The sequence below is a fragment of the Mus caroli genome, chromosome 3, assembly GCF_900094665.2.
Source record: "Mus caroli chromosome 3, CAROLI_EIJ_v1.1, whole genome shotgun sequence".
Taxonomy (NCBI): Eukaryota; Metazoa; Chordata; class Mammalia; order Rodentia; family Muridae; genus Mus; species Mus caroli.
Genome location: NC_034572.1, coordinates 110,651,882 through 110,673,752, shown reverse-complemented (window position 1 = coordinate 110,673,752; position 21,871 = coordinate 110,651,882). Strand labels below are relative to the sequence as shown.

The 21,871-nt window shown below is 42.5% G+C and overlaps 1 protein-coding gene across 1 annotated transcript in view; it reads left to right on the top strand.

Moving 5' to 3' along the window:
- The window catches only part of Palmd (palmdelphin), a 50,805-nt gene that overhangs the window by 5,553 nt on the left and 23,381 nt on the right, over positions 1-21,871 (top strand). The window contains exons 2-3 of the mRNA XM_021157760.2: positions 10,612-10,692; positions 15,629-15,753. Coding sequence (XP_021013419.1) covers positions 10,612-10,692; positions 15,629-15,753 — 206 coding nt within the window. The remainder of the gene's footprint in view (positions 1-10,611; positions 10,693-15,628; positions 15,754-21,871) is intronic.

Below are 21,871 nucleotides of genomic sequence, written 5' to 3'. Positions count from 1 at the left end.
AAGGAGAAGGAGAAGGAGAAGGAGAAGGAGAAGGAGAAGGAGAAGGAGAAGGAGAAGGAGAAGGAGAAGGAGAAGGAGAAGGAGACTACTGGTGTTTACAGGAGTGTGTAATGCACCATTGGTAAGCACAGTTACAAAGACAGCTCCAGTTTGTCATGAGTGTGAAGACACAGCCCTCTCCTAAAGAGACCATGTGCCAGAACATTCAAACAATGAAGCTCTGCAGTTTTCCACAGTGCTGTACCAAGATTCCATGCTTCTTCCAGAGAAGGAGAGGTTTCTTCAAGCAATGTGTCAGGCCATCTTTCTTTGCCAAACATAACACCCACCGATAGAAGAGGTCATGGGATGAGGTACACTACTTTTGATAGCTCGTTAAGCAAAAAAAAAAAATTTTAAGAAGGTTTTTTCAAATGTGATACTGAATGATAAAGCTGCCCTGTTAGATCAGCTACTGACAGAAATTTTTGGACCTCACCGGATGATCTAAAGAAAAATGTGATTCTTTAGAAAACTATGACTGAAACAAACTCTAGTCTCAATGTTTAATGTCCAAACAAATGTTGCCCATTTCAGTGCTAATATTGACACAGATTTCCACTTTCCCATCTCCAAGTCTCAAACCACACTCATGATGAGCATTTCGAGTGGGACAAGAAAAATCCCTGGTGGACTCTTCACTGAACAACGTCTTCTAACACAAATGACTTCCCTACCACCTGTATAGTCTCCTCCCACCTTCTCTGTCTGCCAAGAGTAGAAGTGGGCAAAGACACTCAAGTGCCACCTCAGACGCAGTTGGAACTGTTTTACAAAGGTTTGAGGGACTCAAAGTCAGTTCTCGAAAATATACACTGTTCCAACCTCCATTACCCCTCCCCCCACCTCATACCCATTACAGTCATTTCTCTCCTACCGGGACTGATCAAATCCAGGACATCTTTGCATCTTTCAGCTACTCCAACAATGAACTCAACAGTAGCTGGTATACCAAAATAACAACAACAATAATAATAATAATAGCAAATACAATCGAGCTATGAAGTGGAGGGGCAATCTAATCATGTGGCCTACTAATAGATTGTGTTTTTTTTACTGACAACCCAGCCAATTTTACCAGAGCCTCTTAATAATTCAGGACTTGTGTTTGTTTACTGTCAATATTTGTGATGTCACTGTTCATTAGAATAAACAAGAAAAGTTAGACAGAGGGGTAAAAGATCAGAATACTAAAGTGTTAGAATGTGCTGTAAGGTAAGGAAAGGAGATTAAGATTGCAGAATACAATGGGTTTGGAAAACCAGAGCGTTTTAGTTCATTCTGTAAGTAGTAGTAACAACCCAAAGCCCTTCTGTGGGGCTGACTTAGATGAAGGTTCACGGGCTGGAAAGATGGCTCATCCGCTGAGACCACTGGCTGGTCTTCCAGAGAACTTGGGTTGGCTTGCCAGAATCTATATGGTGGCTCCCAACTGTCTTTAACTCCCTTTCCAGGGGGCCCAGTGCTCTCTTCTAGCCCCTGAAGGCACTACGCTCTTGGTACATAGACAATCACACAAGCAAACCACCCATAGACAATTTTTAAAGATACAAAAAAAAAAGCGTAAATAACAATAAAATAAAAACCAATCCATGTTATTTTTACAATAAGAGGAATTAGGTGCGCCTGGACTATGCGCAGGAATCGTCCGTCATAAGACCCGGAAGCCGGTGGGTTCCTTCTGCACTCTCTCATCCTCTTTATTCATGCGCAGTTTCTGCAAACCAGCACTTCCGGTGTGCGGTGGCTCCGGACACTTTTCCCTGTGGGAACAACTTATTGGGTTTATTCCTTCTGTTTGTCTACCTTGGCTCCAGCCACTGAGGTCATGCGGTTTTACTTGATGATCTTTCACGTCTCCTGAAAACATTTTTTAATAATAAAATGCCAGTCCACTCTTACTTCATCCTTGAAAACTTGGTACAGAAAGTTATCTGGGTAGTTTCATTTATGTTTTGTGAAATTTAGTTTCAGTTTCCCATCTGTCTTCTTGCAGAGCCCTGCTTTAAAAAAAAAAAATGCTAAGAGAGTTGATTTCAAGAAGGTAGTTCACTTGGTAGATGCTTACTGATCAAGCCTGGGGAGTTGGTTTTAACCCCCAGAACCTGCATTACAAAAGCCCTGTTGTGGGAGGGTTTGCTTGTAATCCTGCGAAAGTAGAAAAAGGCAGATCCTGGGGGCTCACTGACAAGTCAGCCCTAAACCAATGAGATGTCTTAAAGGCCAGGGTATGTGGAATCTGAAAAATGACTCTCAAGGTCCTCTAGCCTTCATATGCACATGCACACATGTGTACATGCACGCACACACACACACACACACACGTCAGTTTTAAATTAATATTATTTTCTGTTAATATTTCCACAAACTTTCTTTTTTCTTTTTCTTTTTTTCTTATTTTTTTTCTTTTTTTCCTTTCTTTTTTTTTCCCCCCTTTGGCATTTTCGAGACAAGGTTTCTCTGTATAGCCTTGACTGTCCTGGAACTCACTTTGTGACCAGGCTGGCTTCAAACTCAGAAATCTGCCTGCCTCTGCCTCCCGAGTGCTGGGATTAAAGGCGTGCACCACCACCACCCCTTCCACAAACTTTCAAAACACTGTGTTTGAATTTTTTTTTTCATTGCTGTGATAAGATTCCTGATAGGCTAGCTTAAGGAAGAAAGATTACTACAGCTCAGAGATTCAGGAGGGGAGTGTTCTGGTGCTTGGCTTCATGTGCTGGGGCAGAGAGCCCTGATGGCGGAAGAGTTGAGAGGAAAAGCCCAAGCAGAGCCTTCACGGGCACCACCACCCCCCCAGCAGCCTGCTTCTTCTAGCAGCAGTAGAGACCTGTGGGTTGCAACCCCCTTGGGGGTCAAATGACCTTTTCACAGGGCTCATCACAGACCATTGGAAAACACACATTACGATTCATAACAGTAGCAAAATTACAGTTATGAAATAGTAAAGAAAATAATTTTATGACTGGGGGAGGTCACCCCAACATGAGGAACTGTGCTAAAAGATAGAAGCAGAAGGAGGGTTGAGACCTTTGCTCTAGCTCATCTCTCCTCTCCTGAAGCTCCCAGCTCCTCCCTCATCAGCGCCACCAGCTGAGGACTGAGCAGTCACCACAGGAACCCCTGGGGAACATTTCATAGTCACACCATAACAACCAGGCTACATTCCTATGGTCTAGGTGCCTGGATTCCTGGGTTTTCACATAGACGTTATAGAAATACACATGGTCCCAACCTCACAGAGATCTGAGGAAGACTAAATAAATTAATGTGTTTATATGTTTATGTGCATTAAGTGGTGCCTGACACAGTCAGTGTTAGCCTTTTTTTTCTTTTTCTTTTCTTTCCTTTCTCCTTTCTTTTCTTTTCTTTTCTTTTCTTTTTTTTTTTTTTTGAACTGCCATAATCCTCAATTATTTCTGGATCTTGAAATAATTAAACCACACAGGCAAGAAATATTTGGGCTTGTTTTTGTTTTATTTCAATTGCTAAGGTTGAAGCAAGACCTTTCACATACTAGGTAAACAGTAACATTAAGCAAGCTACATCCTCACCCTAAGTCTTTACAGGATCAAATCCTGCCTGCTGGACATTCCTATCTAAACACAACATCCCGTGTTCAAATAAAACTCCTTCTACAATGTGACCAGGGGATAGTAAATAAGTTTGTTAGTCTTCAAATACTCTTAATTCACCTTTATACCTCTTCCAAAAATTGGGACACTTTCCATTTTGTGTCTTTTGATATCTTTCACTTCGCCCAAGATTGCGGCATTTTTACAATTGTGTTTATGGTATTTCCCCCTCTGAAATGAAGCCCACCAGAAACTGAAACCACAGTCCCTGTCCGAGGCCACTCTCAGGCATCAATTTCTCCATAGGTATTCATGTTCTGCTCTTTCTAGGATCAAGATCTCTCCCTTAAATTAAAAACATAAAAAACAAAATATGAGTGGAACAGTTAAATTTCATCTGTCATCTTAATATATACATGTTACAATGTATATGTCATCTTACTCCCTCGTCTTACTCCCTCTGTTATTTTGTTATCGGCATAACGCTACACACACATACACACACACACACACACACACACACACACACACACCATTGTTCTGTGGTTCCCGTCTGAATGGATCAGTATTTATACTATTAAACATGGTTGCTGCCATTTTATCTTTATTTTCAGTTGTGTGAGGTCATTGGGAAGGATCCCCATTAGAAAGTAAACTACTTAAACTGGCTTGTTTTCCTTGATTCATAGCTTTCTTCTCTTCATGGCTGACGCTGTTTTTCATCTCGTCAGATATTTCCGTTTACAAGTTCCCTGAGTCTCGTGATCTGCCTTCCCTGTTGGCCTATTTGCTCCTTTTTCAAGAATTCTTTTCCAATGCTAGAATCAGGGCCCTGCAGGCTGGGCAGGTGCTCTGCCCCTGCACTCTCCTCCACCCACCTGGAGAATTTTTGAAATAAGTTTTTCCAAGAATTATTTAAGTCGACTTTCACTAAAATTTAGTAATCTTCACCACTGAGTCAAAATTCATCTTTAAGAAACATTGTGTTTCTTAAACACATCTTCCACCAGCTCAGCTCATTGATTTGGATTTAAAATTTGGATTTTAAATTCAAATAAGCAACTTCTACTGCTCTTCTTCTGATCCTGAGGGTGAAAATAACAACAAATGGGTCATGATGTCACTAGCTGCTCAGACTCTAGGAGATTGAATCTGAAGACATTTGACTAATCAAATGCCCCCATTGCTCTAACCTGCCCCTTCCGGTTTCTTCAGGAAGACACCATGAATGTGCCCTTCCTGTCCAAGTAGGATCTAATACAACCAATAGGATGCCTCTCTCCTTGTTTACCTTCACCTAAATTTACCTCAGTGCTGTGGCCCAGGCTTCTCCCTTCCCTTTGTGGAGATAGTGCTGAGAAGTGAATGGAGCCCAGGACTGGAAATTCATGCGATCTTCTTGCTTATTAAGAAAAGGACTATTAAGCCAGTTGCTTTACTAGACTACCTAAGATAAACTCTTACTTGTCAAATGAAGTATCTGAACTGTGTAAGCAATAAATCTCGTGCAGCTTGCATTACCACAGCAAAGTTATTGTTATGACTTCTTGCTTCTTGTAATCTGTTTATCTTCCAAGTGCTTCTTTTCCTCATATGGTCCAATTCATCAAGTTTCATTATAAATAATATCTGCCTGGATCTAAAATTTCCTGAGGCCTAAGAGCTTCATAGAGAGTCTTCCTCAGCCTTCCTTCTTGAAGGAACAGGACACACCAAGACCAAAGTTGTCAGCACAAAGATTTATTTGCCCCAGAGGGACAAAAGTCAAGGAATATGAGACAAGGGAGAGGGAAGAAATGGGGGTAGGGGAGTGGAATGGGGTATTCGCCCATAGGGGCAAAGGACTGCCTCTGGATAGAGGAGACAGATGTGGCCTACAAGCAAATAGTAGTTTATAAAGGAAAAAGGGAAAAATCCATGAGATTTTAGTTTAGTTGGGCATGTAAATTAGGATAACCAAAAGGGACTTCTGATTGCTCAACCTCAATACTTTGATAGCTGGACCTTAGTGTTCAGCCTCAGGAGGAGGAAGTGGCCACAAAAAGGGGAGTAGAGCTTGGGGGCTAGCTTTAGGAATGTCATCTAATGGTTTAGGAAGAGGGAATTGGGGAAAAGGGGGAAAGACCAGAACTGTTGGCACCATGTTTGCATGCTCTGGCCTGCTAGAGCCCTACAGTTCTCTCATAAGAAAGTATCCCCGACATACTCTTGTCCATCTCCCTAAGCTTCCCCTCCTTCTTCTCCAGCTCAGGGTCTTTTCATCTCCCTCCATCTTTATTCCAAGCATCTAACACAGAGCTTCTCCAAGTAGTCCAAGGGGCACCTCCAACTCGTTAGGAATCCCAAAGTCTTCTATCCTCCTGAATATCCCGTTTCTGTGAATGAATCTGCTCCTCTCTGCAACCTAGCGCTGTGTCCCACGTGATCTTTGCCTTCCCCTCCTCTATGTGTCTCAGGATCCACTCATTCTGCTTCTTCCGTTCAAGTGTTCACGGTCTTCTTGCAATAGTCCAGCCAGTTTCCCTTCAACTTCTCCCCCACAACACAATGAGGCTTTGTTCAACTTCTAAAAACAGGAGTTTAACCGTTCTTCTTCTCTCCTGAAAACTCTTCATTGCCTGCTATTTCAAACATAAATAAGTTCCAGGCCCCTTGTCATGATGATTCAAGAGTCTCCATTAACAATCTGTTCATGTTATTTACTCTTAGTTCATTACATGCTACTCTGTATATAAAAATTTAGATTTTATATTTGCTGTTCCAAACAACGTCCAGTGTTCCCATTTCAGACTCTGGATTACAATGAACTTTTGACTTGAGTGCCCTGTCTCCCCATTCTCTAGTCCCCAGCCACCACCCGGGCTGTCCCAGAGTCTCTCCTAATCACATCAGCTAGAAGCTAGAAGCTCTCCCAGTCTCTTTTCAACTTCATGAGACCTTCCTTTTGCCTAATGACTGTCACTATGGTTTTTAGAGTGCAATTTCTTACAGAAATTATTTTTCTTCTTCATGAGACTATGAGTCTTAGAAAAAGTCTCTACTTCTGAATTAGCAAGTATGGTGTGTGTGTGTGTGTGTGTGTGTGTGTGTGTTGGGTGTTGGGTATTTGTGTGAGTGCAGGCACATGCATGTCTCCGTGTACATGTGGAGGTCACAAAACAATTTTCAGGAGTCAGTCCTCTCCTTCCACCTTGTTAAAGCAAGGGTCTCTCCTATCTCTGTCTCCCATCTCACCAGAGGAGACCGGAATTACAGATGAGTACTGTCACATCTGGCTTTTTCTTTTAAGACAGGGTCTCCCTCTATAGCCCAGGCTCATGCTGGCCAAGCTGTGCTCAAACTCACATTGATCTGCCTGCCATTGAATCCTGAGTGCTGGAATTAAAAAGATGGGTGTCATTATACCTGGCCTGGCCTGGCAGCTTGGGGGCGGGGAGAGGTCTATGAAACCCTGGCTATAGTGGAACTCAGATGTAGACCAGACTAACCTCAAACCCACAGAGATCTACCTGCCTCAGCATCCCAAGTTCTGGGATTAAAGGAGGGCACCACTATGCCCAGCCAGCCTATTTTTTTTTCTTTAAATGTGATGTCTGGAGGTCATGCTTAGGTCATCAGGCTTGCACACCAAACACTTTTATGCACTGAGCCATCTTGCCAGGACCTCAATAGTTTTGAAACCCTGCAAAATGCCTACTGATATGAATATTACATTTGTACATAAGTATCTAAGTATTGGATAAATTAATAATAAAATAACGTAATATAAATCCTGCCTGGAAGAATCAATCACATATAAATATTACTGATCAATAATTAATCAACAACATCGCTACAATATATTCTCAAGTATTATGCTTCCTTTTATGAAATACACGGTTGGGTTAATATCTTTGTGTACTACGTGGACATTATGACTTTCAGTTGCACAAAGTGAATAGATTAATTTTCAAAGTAAGAGATAGTCTTTCACAGAATTGAAATTTGTGAAATGAGCTAAGGAAAGCAGCCAAAAATCCAGGCAGTTGCTAATTGATCAAAAGGTCTAGTTGTACGATGATGATGTAATAAACAATAAAAGTCACAAGGAATAGTCACAATAATAAATGCCCGGCATGCCGAGTCTTATGCTAGGAAAGTTTGGAGGAGCAGGGAGCACTGCACACTTAGATTTTTTTCCTCCATGCTTAGTTACAGAGGATCTAGCTGGCTGGTAACTTCCGGTACAGTAGCTGTAGCGCTCTGTATAAAACTTAAGGTTGACCAACCAAAGAGTACATACACATGGAGCGACCCATGGCTCCAGCCGCATATGTAGTAGAGGATGCCATCAATAGAAGGAGAGGCCCTTAGTCCTGTGAAGGCTCGATGCGCCAGTGTAGGGGAATGCCAGGGCGGGGAAGCTCGAGTGGATAGGAGGGTGGAGGGAACAACCTTATAGAAGCAGGGGGTGGGGTGGGGGATGGGATAGGGGTTTCCGGAGGGGAAACCAAGAAAAGGGATAACATTTGAAATGTAAATAAATAAAATATCTAAAAAAAAAAAAAAAAAAAAAAAAAAAAAAACCTTAAGGTTGACTCGCAGTGTACTTGGCAATATTAAAACTAAATTGTTCCCAGAGCATTTTTCAGTTATGCTTATATGTTACTATCAAACTTAGCAAAGGAATGATAATCTACGGCTCATTAATATTTATAATAAAAAAAAAGCACTTCTATTATCTTGAAATAGCCTCATACCTTCCCACCTGCTTGACTGATGGGAGAGAGTCATCACATTACGGCCAAGGGACAAAACACTAGAATTCCCAGGCAACACTTGCATAATCCCCACGTTGCCAAAACATTTCGAAGTCCCGCCTCTACCCACAGTTTCCACTCCTTGATTGCTAACCCCAGAGAAACTCAGCAGAACCTGGCAGCCGCGGAGGGTGGGGAGATAGCCCTGGCTGGCTTCTGGCTTCTGTGTCGCTGAATCACAGATCCTGAGCACCTCTCTGTGAGCTACTCCTGGAGAAGAGTGAGGAGGGAACTAAACTAATAATGGGTCCCACTCCTGAGGCCCCATCTTGAGGCGACCTCCAGACCGAGGGGCTTCAGAATACAGAGACAAAGGGGCTTCATCAAGGAACTGCCTACTTGAGAAATGCTACAGTGGTCTAGTTACGAGTGCTGAGGCTGATCGCAAGTTATCTGGGTTCGAATCCTGACTCTAGAAGTTGGCAGTTATGAGCATTTGAATAATTAGTCTACCTCAAGCATCCATTTCTCCTTTGGTAAAAAGAAAATTATTATGATATGCCTTTGTTATTATGTTATTAAGTGATATAGTACCTATGAGGAATTAAAATGTCTGACACAAACAAAATACTACTAATATTTGCTCAAGGACAATAGAGAATTGGCTTACAGAGTTTTTACAGAATGTTGTGACCAATGACTGGACTGCATGCACCACCACCACCCCCAAAAAAAAATCCTAAAATTTTAAAAAGTGACTCTAAAGGCCCAGGCTTGTTTGTTGCCTAATTCTTTTTTCCCAAAAGTACTGTTTATAAAGATTTTAAAAAGCAATGTTGGGGAAGTCTCGTATTCTTCCTGCACACAAAGGAAAACCCGGCGCAACAGCTGGGGAACAACGTGTTGTTTTTCTTCAACAAATGTACCTGAACTTCCACATCAAAAATGAAGAGTTTTTAATCTTCAAAGGGCTCGCATCAGGAAGCTGTGTACTTGTTTCAATCACGCTGCCAAACAGTCTCATAATCTTCCTTCTACATTAGCTCCTGACTTGGCCTCGGAATTTTTTTTTCAGATGCCTTTTTTGGCAACAAAATTTTATGCACTGAGAATTTTGAATTTTGAAAGAAGATTAAAGACAAACCCTTATAAATAAGATGGAGAATAGCATCACCTCAGGTTTCTTTCTTTCTTTCTTTCTTTTTAATGAGAAAGTAAGGATTTTTTTTCCCTTTTAACTTAGCTAATCAAGTGCATCGATTGCAGCCAGTGTATCTCTAAGGCATTTAGGATCCATGAAAGCCAAGCATGAGCCAGATGCTTTCTGTATGGATGCTAAGTTATGGAGTTGTTTATTTAATATTCCTAAGCAGACACCCCATGAGCACTGAGAACTTTCACGGCTCCTAGTTTGTTCACATCTTATAAGGTAGGTTTCAGTTTCCCCATTTCACAGACGAGGTCACTGAGGCACCATGAAGCAAATTAATGGAAGCATCAGAAACCAAACCCAGACTACCTGTTTCGTGTGTACGCTGTTTTCCAGAGGCTAGGGCCTATAAATACTACCATTCTGCTCATTTGATGTGGTAGAGGTTGGTTGTAGTTCAGTTGATTGGCTCCTTGGTTCATTCACTGAGGTATTGTGTTTAAACTTAACCAAAAAAAAAAAAATCTTGCCATGAATTATTCTTTGTCACCTCAGCTAATGGCTAAGGGTATTGTCTAAGCTCTCTTTCTTCACATCTGCCTCTTGCACACCGAGGAAGCTGCCCCACTCTTGAGCTTCCTCACTCTCTGAGAATCCACTCCCTTGCTATCCTGTTTTCTACAGTGTAGGCCTTTCACCCAGCAACCTTCACCCTGTGCCAGGAGCAGTCTCCTCCAGACCAGTTTCAAAACTCTCTCCTTAAACTCACCTTCTTTTATGACTTCTCTCCTAACCCTGTTTCACCAGCCTCACGAGAAGGGGAAAAACAGGGCAAAGAGAAAGATGGCGAAACTCCCATTGAAACACATGTTTGTGTTATCTTCCCTAAGCTGAATCTCTTTTGTCACTTCCACCACCACCACCACCCCCCCCCCCACACACACACACACTTCTCTCTCCTTTGTTGGAAAACACACATTTCCAGGGTGGCTTCTTACCAAAGCCAAAATGTATAGCTGCCTAGCCCTTCAGACAACGGTGACCTCCAGATCACATACCTCTGTAAACTTTTAAAATTAATTACGCTCCAATGTTTCTTTCATTTCAGGACAAAAGAAAGATACAGGAAGAAATCTCACAGAAGCGTCTGAAAATAGAGGAAGAAAAATTGAAACACCAACATCTGAAGGTAACTAACAGTTGAGTTCCGTTTTCTTTCAATGGCTTTGTGTTCAAGTACCCTGGCACCACTGGAAAACCCTCCCACAGTGAAGATGCTTTGGAGGAGGAAGATTTCCCAGTCAGGTCAATCACCTTTCTAATCACCAGAGTAGAGGCCAGGAGGCCACTGATTTGCAAATGGGAGTAATACCTTTTAGCAAACCTGGGGAAGGGTACAAACATGGTCTTATTGCTTCTGTAAGTTAGTGAAGGCTTTCCAAACCTTGAGAACTGGGCCCTGTTGCAGCCTTCTTTAACATCCCTGGGGAGTGGAGCCAGCTAGGAAGTTCCTTTTGAAATCAATGAAAGGCCAACCCTTCCCCAGGGGCTGCAGAGGCGACAGTATCTCGCCTGGTCAAGGATGCTTGTGTTCCAAAGCTCCCTGCGATGAGTCCAGTGTTGTTTGCATACGGTTGGGTTTCTATTTTATTTTGTTATGACAGAACATGAGATCATAACCATAAATAAATCTCCATTTGAAAACTCAGACTTTACATCTTCCACAGGGTGTGGTCATTTTGTAATTACAGCACATTGGATTTCAACATTTTATTACGTAGTTTTAGCCAGAGGATCCAAATAAAGGACAAACAGGAGCTCCTTGTGAATAGGCCCAGCCAGGAAACTGTTCTTATCTGGCAGGGCTGCTATCAATAGATCGAACAAATTTCCTAAATGAACAATGCCACACAGTCATAAGATGCACAAACTTAAACTTGCCAGATTCAGCTAAATCCATTTTTCTACTGGAAAAAGAAAAGGCATATCATTCAGGATTGCGGTTAGCCTCGGTCCTCTGGATTCTGTTGACTTCTGTGCTCCTGTTGAAGGTGCCATTTCTGCTGTTTGATAGATAGCTAGAAAAATCACAGTTAACCTGCTAGCCTTACAAAGTGTCACACTGAATTTATGTTGAGTAGTAGACACACTCGAGATAGACAACGTGTATACCCAGAAAAATCAATAAGATCAAAACAAAACTCAGCAATTCCGATGAAGTCAGTCAGTTCTCAAACAATGTTTTTGCATTAAAGAGTTTCCTACATCAAAGCAAGCCAATGTATCTGTGGAACTCAAGGACTACTACCCTTGCAGTACAAAAGGCCAGGTAACTGCCAAGTTCACGGTGACAGCTTGTTTGAGGAAGGAAGTTTCACACAGGAAAAGGCTGATTCCATCAACGATCCATTGCTGAGGTGGCCTTTATGACAGTACATGTCACAAACAGTCCCAACAAGAATATATAATCTTTCCTATTAATGTGCTTCCTGGAACCAAGGAGCATCTTCCAATCTAATCAGCGCTTTCACCAAGCGTTGGACTGCTGTTCACTGTGGTGCAGATTATACACTGCACCAGACAAATGAGCTGCTGAACACTGCCCTTGCCAGCAGTACACTCTGTCCCAGGGCCTGCCAGTACCTGAAGCAAGAGGCTTTCATTTTTTTCTGACCTGAGATGTTCTCCACTTCCCTTCAAGGACCCAAAAGGGAAGAGATTGAGGTAGAGAAGGAAATAGAGTATCCTAATTTAAGAAGTTAAGATTAGGGCTGGTGAGATGGCTCAGCAGGTAAGAGCACTGACTGCTCTTCCAAAGATCCTGAGTTCAAATTCCAGCAACCACATGGTGGCTCACAACCATCCATAATGAGATCTGACGCCCTCTTCTGGAATGTCTGAAGACAGCTACAGTGTACTTACATATAATAATAAATAAATCTTTTTTTAAAAAAGAAATTAAGATTAAATTTAAGAAGACAAGTTAAATGATTCTGTTTTTATTTAGACTATAAACATTAATTGTGTAAACTGAGGTCGTCAAATAAGGTTTTTATAAAGAGGCGGCGTTGAAGTAGAGCCTTGGATGATAAGCAGAATTTACAGAGGTACCTTGTTTATAGGGCCTTCCAGTGAGCAGACATTGATGAAGCACCTGTTACTTTCAAGGTATACACAAGACCGTAAAAATATAACAAAGCTTGTTCTGTGCCTTTAAAATAACTGGCATATGACTCATAATGACATTTGTACTGTGGTCAACATTATACAAGGGGCATTGACTGCAGAGGGAATAAGGGCAGAGAGTGGCTATTACAACATTCTTCCAGGTTTGCAGAAATCGTTGGCTAGTCTAACAGAAACCAGGCACAATTCCAAAACCAGGCTCAAGAATGTGCAAAAGTATGTTAAAAATCAATTCTATGCGATTTCACCCAAGTTATGAAAGTTCTACTGGTGTCGTAGTTACCGGCTTATCTATGTTCTCGTCCATCCAGTTGTCCCGGCTCCCATGACTCTTCTCTGCCTCCCTGATTACAAGCTAGTTCATTACACAACAGTTGCACATGTTAAACAGCATAGGCACAGGCATCTGCAAACGTCTCCTCCTATACAACATGCATATGCGTGTGCACACACACAGACACACACACAAACACACACACAGAGAAAGAGAGAACAGTAGAGTGGTTGGCACACTCATCATGATTATTCACTGCTGATGCCTGAACCATTTGCAGTTTGCACATGCAAATTTCCATGTACATTTATTAATATCCCAATCAAATAACTCTGAGATATGTGTGCTGCAAACCTCCTTGCCTATAACAGCATCCATCAGTAAAAACAAATTACAGCCTATATATAATTTTTTTTCTTTTCTATAAGTCCATTCAACTAAGAGTAAGAAAAAACAATTTATTCCAAGTCCACTGTAATTGCTGAGTGCAATGTAGTAACACTTCAGGAGACTTTTCTGTAAAACTTGGCAAGTATGGCTTGCATGGCACTGTATCTCTTGTGGTTTCATTTAGAGATTTTAGTTCCATTATCTGCCTTAGTGGTGATGGTGACCCAGTGTTAGCATTTCGTCTAAGCTCTGCCTCACAATTACCTGGCAACAGCCAGGTGTGCCTGACTCACTATAAAAGGGCTGCTTACCCCCTCCTCTCTCTCTTGTTCTCTTGCTCTTACCTCCCCGTTTCTCTCCACATGTTCATGGCCGGCCTCTCTCCTCCTCCTCCTCCTCCTCCTTCCCCTTTGACTCCCCTCCCCATGCCCTAAATAAACTCTAAACTATTCTATATCATACCATACCATACATACCATACCATACCATACCATACCATACCATACCATACCATACCATACCATACAATACCATACCGTCGTGTGGCTGTTCCCTCAGGGGGAAGGGATGCCTCAGCATGGGCCCACCGAGGTACCCCCTTCCCCCACACCTCACTACACATCCACCAAGCATATCCCCTCTCTCTTTATCTTTTTATAAACACATCACCAAGACCGTCATACACACTAAGCAAGCAGCCTACCAGTGTGCAACATCAGCAGCCAACCCATACAGCTCTTGATTCTGAACTTCATGGTCATGGAGTAGTTAACCCAGTGGTGTCACAAGATTACTGTCTGTCTCATCCAGCTTAGTGTCATCATACTGTGCCATCGAAGTGTTTCTTAGATCAACAGGCAAGTGAGCGGTAGGGTCATTCATAACGGCTAGAACTTACTGATGCATAAGAATGGCTTTGCATGTAAATAAGATTTAAAGGGCAGAGAAGATGACTCACTTGGTTAAGTGCTTGCCGTAGAATCACAGGGACCTAAGTTGAGATTCCCCAGCACACATATAAAAATCCAAGCATACCAGTGGACACCTGTAATCCTAGTCCTGTAAAAGTGAAGACAGGGGCTTGCTGTCAACCAGTCTGGCCAAATCAGTGAGCCAAATTCTGTCTCAAAAATAGAGAGCCAGCAAGATGACTTACTGGGTAAAGCTGCCTACTGTCAAGCCTGGTGACCTACATTCCATCTTGGGACCCATAGAGTTGAGGGAGAAAATGCAAGTTGTCTTCTGTCCTCCACGCTGGAACTCGGGGCATCTACACCACCCCCATAACACAAAATAAATAAGTAAAATATGATTTTAAAAGTGCCAAAGTGGAGAGTGAGAGAGGAAGACACTAGCAGTGACCTCTGACCTCCACATCTACCAGCACATACATGCATGTGTACTCACATGCACAGGTAAACACACAGAAACTTGTACACACTATAGATCATGCACACGCACACACAAAATTTAGATGTCTAGAAACTAGCTTCAAAAGAAGAATCTAAAGGTTTCATAGAAAGAAAACATCAAATTTATGGGGTCAGGATAATGGGATTTTTTTTTTAACTTTACTTTGCCCACGATTACAATTCACAAAATTTGAAGGTGACATGAGATTTTTTTTAACATCTTGACAGATATAAGAAAGTGAATATCTTCTGTATTACATGTTAGCCATCCTCAAATCCCATCAATAAAAATAAATTAAAATCCAGGTAATGCTAATCTGTGACACTTTTCTTGTTGTCTTAAACCCCAGGGGAATCCAAGCCTATGTTACTGTTATCCACAGGGTCTGGAGAGGGAACAGTTTTATAAAGGTCTAGATTAACTGGGAAAGGCTCTCTGGCCTCAGGACAGGATAACAAAAACTGCTCCTGTGGTGTGTGTTACTTAGATGACATGACTGAAAAGTCTGAAAGGGTCCATAAAACACAATGATGTGACTCTTGCTTCATCTGGTGGTCTCTGACCTGTGGTCTGTGCTGCATCTATCTATAATCTTCAGACCACCTTGTTTTGACAAAATTTTACATGATCATAATAGTTATTTGTAATTATTAAAATATTGATTTGGTTTCTTTTTAAAGAAGAAAGGGGCCAACAAGTTTACAAGGAAGGGGAAATGCCAGATTAATTGAGCCAAGTCAGTGGGAAAAACTAATCTCTGTTGATATGCCCACTGTCACCATGCATAAGACTTGAAAGCAATAGGAGACCTGGGGAATTGTTGGCGAATATAAGAACATACATTTATATTCCCTGACATCAGAAAAAAGCCCTGAGGGAGAAATGGCTCCTGGATGGAATCGGCAGCGGAAAAGAACACGAAGAGATGAAGAAGCAAAATCAGCAAGACCAGCACCAGACCCAGGTTCTAGAGCAAAGCATCCTCAGGTACGGCCCTCAGTGGGGTACTTCTCAAACCGAGCTCCTTCCCTAAAAGGGAGCTGGGGTGTGTGTGTGTGTGTGTGTGTATGCATGCTCTCTCAGGTATGCTCACACATGTAGAAGCCAGATATGAATTTTGGCATGTCTTCCTCAGTTGCTTCTCCCAGGTTTTTAAATTTTAATATTTTTATTAATTTTGAGAACTCCATACAATCTTTTCACAATCACCCCAAGACCTTCTATATAAACCCCTTTCCTCCCTACCCCAAGAACTTCATGTCTTGTTGTTGTTGTTCTTGTTCTTGTTCTTGTTGTTCTTGTTGTTTAATAAGTCATGTGTTGGATTCTGGGTGTGGGGACCTCCACTGAAGTGTGGTCAGCCTGCCAGAAGCTACACCTTTATAGATACCTAGCTCTCCCTCTCACAGAAACCATCCATTGCCCACAGCTCCCAGTTAGAAGAGTGGGCTCATGGACTCTTTTCTAGTCTGTACTAGAATGTTGACTGTCTTGATGTTGGGTAGGTCTTGTGAATCAGTTGCTGTGTCCAACATGTCTTGGTCCTTGGAACCTGACCTGGAGTGGTGAGGGAATAGAGAAAGGACAGACACACATACAGAATGGCTGCAGTCAGGTGGATCCTGTGTGTTCTAAAGGAGCTGCACTAACTGCGCATCAGCCTGGAACCTCAGCATGTCCACTACGGATGCAGAGAGCGAGGAATTAGCTAGTCTGGGTAGGAGGCATCTGTAGGCAAGCAGTCTCAGGAAGAGGAAGCTGCAGGTGCTGGTTTTTTGCACACACTGATTAATCATTTGGGAACACCAACACGGAGGAAAGCTCTTCCATTCCAAGCCTGACCTGTATGATCAAGGCTTTACCAGTTTTCCATAGGTCTGAGACATCAGTCCTTAACATGACTGTATCTATGTCAATAGGACCCATGCACTCAGGTTTCCATCTTCCCTTTCTTTATATATTCTCTCTGGGCTTCCTCAGTTCCCCCACAGGCAATCACAGCTGCTGTGCGCTCAGGATCCTGTCGTGTCCAGAAGACATTGTTTAACACCAATCTTCCCACACATCTGGCTCTGAAATCCTTCTATCCTCTCTGACTTGGTCAGTGTTTCGATTGCTGTGATAAAACATCACAACCAAAGCAACTTGGGGAGGAAAGGGTTACACTGCCAAACCATTACTCACCATCACAGGAAGTCAGGACAGGAACTCAAACAGGGTAGAAACCTGGAGGCAGAAGCTGATGGAGAAACCCTGGAAGGGTGCTGCTTCCCCCATGGCTTGCTCAGCCTGCTTTCTTATACAACCTAGGACAACTAGCCTGAGATGGTGCCACCCACAATGGGATGAGCCCTCCCCCATCAACCATTAATTAAGAAAATGCCCTATAGGCTTGTCTACAGCCTATAGTTTTTAACTGAGGTTCCCTCCTCTTAGATGACTTTAACTTGTGTCAAGTTGATGTAAGACGATCCAGCACACCCTCTTCCTTGATGGTCCCTGGTCCTCAGGAAGGAGATGTGATACAGATGTGCTATTTGTGGCTTAGTGTTCCATGGACACTTATTCTCTGCACTTTGACCAGTTCTGGGTGTCTGCATTAAATCACTATCCATCCTACACAGAATTTTTTTTCTGATATAGTCTGAGCTCTGTGCAAGGCTATAGGTAGAGAGACAAATATTCTGAAAGAAATTTGATACGGTAGCAATTTTAGCAGAATTTTATTAGTTGATTCAACCCTGAGGCCTGTGAACTGCCCAACCATTGGGTTCTTGGCCAGATTTTCGGTGCCAGGCATAAGGTTCCCCTGTGGAACAGGCCACAAATCCAATCAGAAGATAGTTGGTCCACTCCTATTTTTCCCAAAACAGGATGTCTCACAGAACTTGGATCTCTCAGCATCAGCCACACTGCTGGCCAGCAAGCTGCTTGAATCACAAGTGTGGACCATCCTGCTCAGCTTTTAAGTAGAGGCCGGGGACCTGAACTCAGGTCTTCATGCTTGTACAACAAGCACTTTGTCCTCTAAGCTCTCTTCTTGATCCCCAAAAGATGGAATTTCTTGTGACTTAATCATGACAGTAATTTAAAGTCCACACCTCTTTGAAATGTAGGGAACTTCCAGGACCTCATTAAGGAGAAACCTGTGGGATAGGCCTGGTCAAGGGGTGTGGTGTCTGAGTCTTCAGCGACCCTGCTATGACCACCCTCTCTCCATGTTCATCAGATCTTACTAATCCTAAAATGAACTATTCAGGGGTCGGGGGAGTCTTTTTTTTTTTCCTGATGGCTTTCACTGCACATGCTCATTTACATGCATCTCGTATTTCATAGGTTATAGGTTAGCCTGTTAGCTCTGCTACCTCATTTTGATGGTTTTAAATTAACAACTCCTAGAAGATAATGTAATTGAGTTTTTTCTTTTTTAGCTTCATTACCCTCTGCACTAGTTGGTTTTTCAGTGTGCTTCTAAACAGTAGATAATAAACATTTCCTTAAAAAACAAGAAATGGCAAGGACCAACTGTGTCCACAGTCAAACACTCCTGCTCAAGCTTTGTACCCAGAGTCCATGCCGCTTAAGCTCATGATTTCGTTCTCCATTCCCCAACACAGGAAGAACCCTTATCTCTAACGACCCCCAGGCTAATCCCTGTAAACCTTCCCAGCGATGCTGACATGACACCTCCTTACTTCATTTCAGACCCCCCCCCCTTTCCAGCCTTCCCACGTACTGAACACCTACAAGTCCCCTTGTCCCTGATGATAGGTGAAGTGGCTATGTACAGTCAGCCTCCAGGGACAGACAGGTCGAGGCAGCAATTCTGCCTAATCCCAGAGTATTTACTAGAATTCTCTGATTGCCTTTCAGCCTCGCCTGAGTGCTCCAAGAAGCACATGGCTTCTAGTTGTACTGATAGTGGCTGTCTAGACAGGGTCCCTGTCTGAGCAAGAATTTTAAAGAGGGAGGAGACGTTTAATGAGGTAGAGAGGATATATTGTCCCCATTTGGTCTTAATAACCTTTAAAGAAAGACCTCCATCATTTTTTGCAGAGATCTGAGAAAAAGCAGACAGGTATTCCCTCGTCTAGTACTCTCAGTGACTACAAAATGTCACACAGCAACCTTTGGGGACTCCGCGCTTACAGAAAGGTATTATCTCTCTCCTAGGAAGTCTTCACCCATGCCCTGTCCCTTTGTTCTTTCTCCCAAACCTGCCCAACTCTCTTCTATTCTCTTTATCAAGTTGCCTCTCATGTGCCCACCATCCAGCACCTCGCTAGAACTTAATTTTGAACTTTCACAATGCTGTTAAGCCATCAGGACTCCTTAATGAGCCCCAGGTGAGTTTAGTCCACAGATATAAATAATAATAATAGTAATAATAATAGCAGTAGTAGTAGTTCTTTGAAAGGGGCTTTGTACAGTTTATGAAGTATTTGCCTAAACGTGGGTTATCTTAACAATTGCAGGAATCCTAAAAAGAAAACATTTAACCACTCCATGTCAGGTGAGGAAATGGGCTCAAAGAAAGTAAGGGACCTTATGCCCAGCCACGGGGCCCACGAGGTACAGCTCTAGTTCTGCAGCTAGAAAAGAGAAGGAGAACTTTCAGTACAAGTGTTTGGAAGCAATGGTGCGGCTGATGTGGGCTAGGATCAAGAATAGTCAACAAACGGCCTTTTCAAGGGACTACCCTAAAGAGATGTATTAGCAAGGAATTAGTAAAGAGTCCTCATCTTTGTTGGCCTTTAGAGGCATGTTTATCTGGGTTTTGTAATGTTCAAGAACAGACTGTTCTGAAACAAAATATGAATGTGAATAATATCTGCGCCTTGTTTGTGCTGCTGTGGGCCCACAAATGCCCTCTGTTATAAAATCCGGTTACCAGGCAGCTTTACCTGGTCAGTGAAGAGGTTTTTTTTCAGCTCTCTCTGAAGCTCCTGAGCAATCGGGTGCATGGTTTTCAGTTCGGTCTTCCACCCAAGTAACTGCCACAGTGCTTAAGAAGCCCTTTTGACCAATGAAATCAGGAGGCCCATGCTATCTATCCCTCCACAACCAACTGAGGCAATCCATGCCTCTTTCCCCAGCTGAGAAAGAATCCAAGTGCTGCCTGGGATTTCTCACATAGGTGTCGGCTGGGGAGTGACATCTGCTGCTCTGCCAGGCCCCTCAGCCAAAGGATAAGAATGAAATGGGGACATCAAAATAGAAATGACGCCATTGCCTCAGAGTTCACAGCAGGGCCAGACCCTGCCTGTGGGGTGTTCATTCCTTCTATGTTCATGGTGACAGCTTGCCTTCAGCTTCCAAATCTCCTCTACCACCCACAGAATGTGAGCTTAGCTGGTCTTCTTCCAACTCTCTCAGCTTCAGTTTTCTTGCTTGTAAGTTGGAGCAATTGGAGCCACCACAGGACTCTTGGGAATACAGTGATTTCCCTTATACAGAGCAAGTGAGATATATATCATCCTTCATTGAAAGTATAGATCAAAGGACTCGAGATGGGGCTAATGCCATCTCTGTGCAAGTTTTCTAGTTTAATTCCATGACCAAAAGTAACTTGAGGTAGAAAAGGATTTATTTGGCTTACAAGTTAGAGTCTATTATTGGGGAGAGGCAGGGAAGGAAGAGAAATAGAGGCAGGAACCGACCCAGAGTCTATGGAGGAATGTGGCTTACTACTAGCCTGTTGGCCCTAGTTAGCTCAGCTACCTTTCTTACACAGCCCAAGGACACTTTCCCTCAATTACCAGTAAATAAAATTCCCCACAAATCAGTCTGACAGAGGAAATTCCTCAACTGAACATCCCCCTTCCCAAGTGTGTCAAGTTGACAGCCAAGACTAGCCATCCATCACAGATGTATGATGACCCGATTGAAGATTCCCAGAATCCATGTAATAAGCCAGGCCTGGCAAACCATACCTGTAACCCTAGCAACAGGGGCTGACACTGACGGATGGAGAATGGAGAAGGGACCCTTTGTTGGCCATCGAGTCTAGCAAATTAGCAACTCCAGTTTCAGAGACCATGTTTCAAAAAAAATAAAGGAACATCTAGGTAAGACATCCTAACATCAACCTAACCTCTGGCATTCATAAATATTCATGCATATGCACACCCAAGTGTGCGTACACACACATACAGAGAGACACAGAGACACAGAGAGACAGACAGAGACAGAGAGAGACAATATATAACAATTTTTTAAAAAGGTCTACATAAGGCTGAGCACAGTGCTGCACACCTATAATCCCAGCACTTGGTGGAGGAGTACAGTTTAAAGCCAATCTCAGTTTTGGAGACCAGCATAAGACCCTATCTCAAAAAATATTCTTTTAATTAAAAAAATTTCAAGACAATTAAAATATTGCCTAGCACTTTATCCAGTTGGGCTTATGTCTACATTCTCTCACTTCTTTGAGTACAAAAAAAAAAAATATTTTCTTTGTATAAGAAAGTACTACCAAACTAGGATTCTTCCCATTTGGAAGTAACTGATAAATATTCCTTGTACCTTAAAGGCTAAAGTGCTAATAGAACTTATTTTCCTAGGACATTTACTATGCACCAAGCACTATACTAAACAGATATAAGTCATTAAATCTCACAACCACCTGTGAGGTAATTAACAAGTAGAACAATTAGCATTGATAAGGGTCAACTCATCCCCACTGAATGCCTACAAAGTTAACAGCTTAGGTTTTGATCTGAATTCAAATTTCTAATCATCAAACAGAACTGTGCCTGCAGAAATATTTTACAAAAGTTAAGTCCTGAAAACTCCGACTTAGCATATTTTTTATTTCCATTTCAAGCCATGGTCTCACCTTTAAAGGCATCCCATTATGCAGACACTTACCTGAGCATTTGACATATCTGAAAAGCTCAAGGGTTCCCTAACTCACACAACCTTGAAGTGGAGCCATGCCTTTTACTAATCCTTGTGTTCTTTCTTCCAAGGGGGGGGGGGGGACATTGCACAAACTAAGTGGGTTTCCATGGTTTCTGTCCCTGAATCACAATCCTAGCCTAAGAACATATTACTGAGAAAGTATTTTCCTGGTTCCCTGATTAATAACTGAAGAGGCCATGCT